The sequence below is a fragment of the Lolium rigidum genome, chromosome 2, assembly GCF_022539505.1.
Source record: "Lolium rigidum isolate FL_2022 chromosome 2, APGP_CSIRO_Lrig_0.1, whole genome shotgun sequence".
Lineage (NCBI taxonomy): Eukaryota > Viridiplantae > Streptophyta > Magnoliopsida > Poales > Poaceae > Lolium > Lolium rigidum.
The window spans coordinates 164,309,210-164,314,010 of record NC_061509.1 but is presented as its reverse complement, the minus strand read 5'-3'; the positions used below and the strand labels follow the sequence as shown (position 1 = coordinate 164,314,010).

Below are 4,801 nucleotides of genomic sequence, written 5' to 3'. Positions count from 1 at the left end.
CTTTTTTTTCTTCTTCTTCTTGACGGAGCACCACAAGTAATCCTAATGTACCACCACACCACAAACCACACAAACACGTACACTACGTGGCGGTCTGACGCCGCGAAGCACCGCGGGGGACCCACATGGCAGCGGCCCGATAGTGGATATTGTGTTTCGTCCACGTAGCGATCCGACGCGTCGGGGGTAAAACCGTCACTCCGTAAACGGCCTTATCCGCTTCCCCCCCGCTTTCCGCTCTCGTCCTTCCGGCGAGTATAAATCCCGGCCGAACCGCCGGCGCACGCCTCCCTCCCTCCGCCTACCTTCTCTTCCACCTTCTCTTCTCCCCCGCCGCGGTTTCGATTCCGAGGTCCTGATCAGCGCGCCTTCTCTCCCTCGCCGCATTCCTTGCACGATCTCTGCCTCTGCGCGCGTCTCGATTCTTCTCATCTCACCGCGCGCCACGTACGGCGCACGCGCGCGGCCGGCACGTCTGCCGTTTAGAGCAATGGCGAGGAGCACGCGGTCGGCGGCGACGGAGCGCTTCTACAACCACTTCGCGCCGACCTGCCTCCCGATCTACCAGGCGCCGGCAGCCGGTCCCGACGAGTTCGACGAGTCAGACGTCTGGGGATCGTTCAGCCCGGCGGAGGAGGAGCCGGCCGAGGCGCCCCGGGCACGCAGCACGGTCCCGGCCGCGCGGCCCGGGCGGAAGACGAAGCCGGCGATGGCGGGCAGGGGCGCCGCGCACGGCTCGCTGCCCGTGGCCATCCCGGACTGGTCCAAGATCCTCGGGGGCGAGTACCAGGCGCACCAGGCGGCCGGGGAGTGGGAGCTGGACGACGCGGACGACGAGGACGTCGGCGTTGACGGCGGGAATCTCGTGCCGCCGCACGAGCTGGCGTGGCGGCGCAGGGCCGCCTCCCTCTCGGTCAACGACGGGATGGGGGTCGGCAGGATGCTCAAGGTCCGCGACGCCGTCTGGAAGAAGACGGGCTTCCAGGCCTGACCCTCGCGTGCCAACTCGGACCTCGGGCCGGCGTCGTCGCTACTGCTAGCTGTAGTTCCGTTTTTGACAGATCGATCAGGGTTAAGTTTGCTAGCTACGACCTACCAACAGCAAGTAATATTTGGTCTTTTTGACAGAGCCTTTTTAACTGTCCCTTTGGCCAAGGGATCGAGAGGAGACAAGAGTGGATACTGAATGATCATTTGTTCAAGCTTGTTCATCGCTGTTGTGAGCATGTGTGCAGTATTTTTTCGAGAGAACACGCAACTTTTTCTGATTTTTGTTGTTGTGCTGCTCATAAGGGATCAAATCAGCTGCTAAGCTATCCATTGTGCTTATGACGGCGAAATGATTTGTCGTGAAGACGACGACGATCAATGGGCGGGCGACTTCTTCTTGGAGTGCCTTGTCCTTATCTGCACGCGCGTCAGCACGGGCAGGCACCATCGGTGATTGCCATTTTTCACCAACCATACGGGCGAATATGCCAAGAGCTGCTGTGCCAAGGGCGCCTACCGATTTGACGAAACAACTGTCAGTAGCAGCAAAGCAATACGCGCGCTGGCCAAAAAGTCACGTCAATAATGCCCTGCCAGCGAAATTTCTCATCGGTGTACGTTCTTGGCGTGTACAAGTGTACAACACTAAGACGAATAATTTGTCACTCCCCACTCCCCAGTCACAAGTAGACCACCGTTTGTATTTTCAACATTAGAGCATCTCAACTCTCCCCCAAGCCCCCAAAAAATCTTCGAGGCGTCGGACCAATATTTTTGCCCACTTACCCCTTCAAATCGTGTTTTTTTGGCCGACATAGGCTGATGTCCCGACTTGCGCTCTGAGTCCACACCTAACCCAAGAGGGGGCTAATAGGGGTGTCGGATGGAGCTGAAAAGCTTGTGGGCCAGCATTGTCGCTAGCAAGAGAGGAAAAACTCCATCATTTTGCCCCTTTCCCCGCCCACCCTCACCAGATCGTTGTTGGCACCATCGCTCTTCGCTCTACCATTCCCTGCCGTTGGAAATGCTGAACCGCCACTACTACCCTACCTCGCTATCCACCATGCCCCGATCGACCGTACAGATGTGTCTGCCCCGACAATAGTTTTGCATCTCCTTCGTGGTTGTCTTGCCGGCGAGGTGTTCGACGATTTTCTTGGGCATCGATTCGGACGACGAGGAGATGGTCGCCACTCTGCTGGAGGAAGAGGTCGATGTTGTTGCCATTGCAGCTGCCGATGAGCATATGAAGATCATCTCTTGTCTCCTAGGCATGTACGCCCGGGGTTTGAAGCTGCGGCGTGGAGGTTCAACGCCAGGGCGGCACAAGAGCAAGCTAAGGAAAATACTGGAGGGTTATTGCATGTTGTACGCTTCGCCGATGAGCCATTGCATGATGATGTGGTATTTCAGCGCCGTTTCAGGATGAACCGGAAGCTGTTTATGGAGATTGTGCTGACCGGAAGGAGTTCGACACCAACTTCGTTTGCAATCAAGATTGTGTTGGCACAATTGGTTTTCCTCGATATAGAAATGCGCAACTGCTTTGAGGATGCTTGCCTGTGGAGCTCCAGGTAATACACGGGTTGACTACATGTGCATGGCCGAGTACGCTGCCATTGAGTGCATGTATCGGTGTCGCAGAGCAGTGGTGGCAGTGTTTGGAGAACTATACTTGATATCCCCAGCTGCATAAGACACTGCCCCAATCATGGCATAGAACACGTTGACATGGTTTCCTAGGATTCTTGGAAGTATCGATTGCATGCGTTGGCATGAAAGAAAATTGTCCATTTCCTTGGTAAGGAATGTACAAAGGTCACGAAGGAGCGTGCAGTGTGGTACTTGAGGCAATGACATATCATGATATGTGGATTATGCATGTTTTTTTCGGTATGAGTGGATCTCACAATGACATCAACATATTGCAGTGCTCGAATGTGTTTGCCAACCTTGTTGAAGGTCATTCTCCTCCGGTGAACTATGTGACCAATGGCCACGAGTACACCAACGGATACTACATGATGGATGGCATTGATCCAAGATGGTCAAAATTTGTGAAGACAATCTCAAGCCCTACCGCAGGAAAAAGAGCTTGGTTTTCTCAGTGCAAGAAGGCTTGCAGAAATGATATCGAGCGATCATTTGGTGTGCTCCAAGCTCGATTTGCTAGTCTGGTACCTGATACGTCTCAAACGTATCTACAATTTCTTATGTTCCATGCTAGTTTTATGACAATACTCACATATTTTATATACACTTTATATCATTTTTATGCATTTTCCGGTACTAACCTATTAACAAGATGCCGAAGCGCCGGCTCTCATTTTCTGCTGTTTTTGGTTTCAGAAATCCTACACAGGAAATATTCTCGAAATTGGATGAAACAAAAGCCCACGGCCCTATTTTCCACGGACGATTCCAGAACACCGAAGAAGAGTCGGAGGCGGCCAGCAGGGGGCCCACCCCACAGGGTAGCGCGGCCAGGTCCCCAGGCGCGCCGGCCTATGGGGAGGCCACGCCCTGGCTCCCTCGACGCTGCCTCTTCGCCTATATAATCCTTCGTATCGGAAAACCCTATTACCGAGAGCCACGATACGAGAAAAGTTACTGAGACGCCGCCGCTGTCAACCCCATCTCGGGGGTTCTGAAGATCACCTCCGGCACCCTGTCGGAGAGGGAAATCATCACCGGAGGGCTCTACATCACCATGCCCGCCTCCGGACTGATGTGTGAGTAGTTCATCCTTGGACTATGGGTCCATAGCAGTAGCTAGATGGTTGTCTTATCCTATTGTGCCATCATGTTTAGATCTTGTGAGCTGCCTATCATGATCAAGATCATCTATTTGTAATGCTACATGTTGTGTTTGTTGGGATCCGATGAATATGGAATACTATGTCAAGTTGATTATTGATCTATCATATATGTGTTATTTATGATCTTGCATGCTCTCCGTTGCTAGTAGAGGCTCTGGCCAAGTTGATACTTGTAACTCCAAGAGGGGGTATTTATGCTCGATAGTGGGTTCATGCCTCCATTGAATCTGGGACAGTGACGGAAAGTTCTAAGGTTGTGGATGTGCTGTTGCCACTAGGGATAAAACATCAATACTTTGTCTAAGGATATTTGTATTGTTTACATTACGCACAGTACTTAATGCAATTGTCTGTTGTTTGCAACTTAATACTGGAAGGGGTGCGGATGCTAACCCGAAGGTGGACTTTTAGGCATAGATGCTTGGATATCGGTCTATGTTCTTTGTCGTAATGCCCTAAGTAAATCTCATAGTAGTCATCATGATATGTATGTGCATTGTTATGCCCTCTCTATTTGTCAATTGCCCAAGCTGTAATTTGTTCACCCAACATGTTATTTATCTTATTGGAGAGACACCACTAGTGAACTGTGGACCCCGGTCTATTCTTTTACATCTGAAATACAACCTACCGCAATCATTGTTCTCTCGTTGTTCTTTGCAAGCAAATATCATTCTCCACACCATACGTTTAATCCTTTGTTTACAGCAAGCCGGTGAGATTGACAACCTCACTCGTTAAGTTGGGGCAAAGTATTTTGATTGTGTTGTGCAGGTTCCACGTTGGCGCCGGAATCCCTGGTGTTGCGCCGCACTACACTCCTTCACCAACAACCTTCACGTGGCCTTCATCTCCTACTGGTTCGATAACCTTGGTTTCTTACTGAGGGAAAACTTGATGCTGTACGCATCACACCTTCCTCTTGGGGTTCCTAACGGACGTGTGCTTTACCTTCACAAGCAGACCTTTTTCTGGCGCCATTGCCGGGAGAT

General features: G+C 51.7%; 1 protein-coding gene across 1 annotated transcript; it reads left to right on the top strand.

Annotated features, from left to right (window-relative positions):
• Nucleotides 1-305: 305 nt before the first annotated feature.
• LOC124687619 lies at nucleotides 306-1,139 on the top strand. The gene has a single exon (XM_047221393.1). The coding sequence runs from the start codon at nucleotides 491-493 to the stop codon at nucleotides 989-991; it is 501 nt and encodes a 166-aa protein (XP_047077349.1). The 5' UTR covers nucleotides 306-490; the 3' UTR covers nucleotides 992-1,139.
• The last annotated feature ends 3,662 nt before the right edge of the window (nucleotides 1,140-4,801 follow it).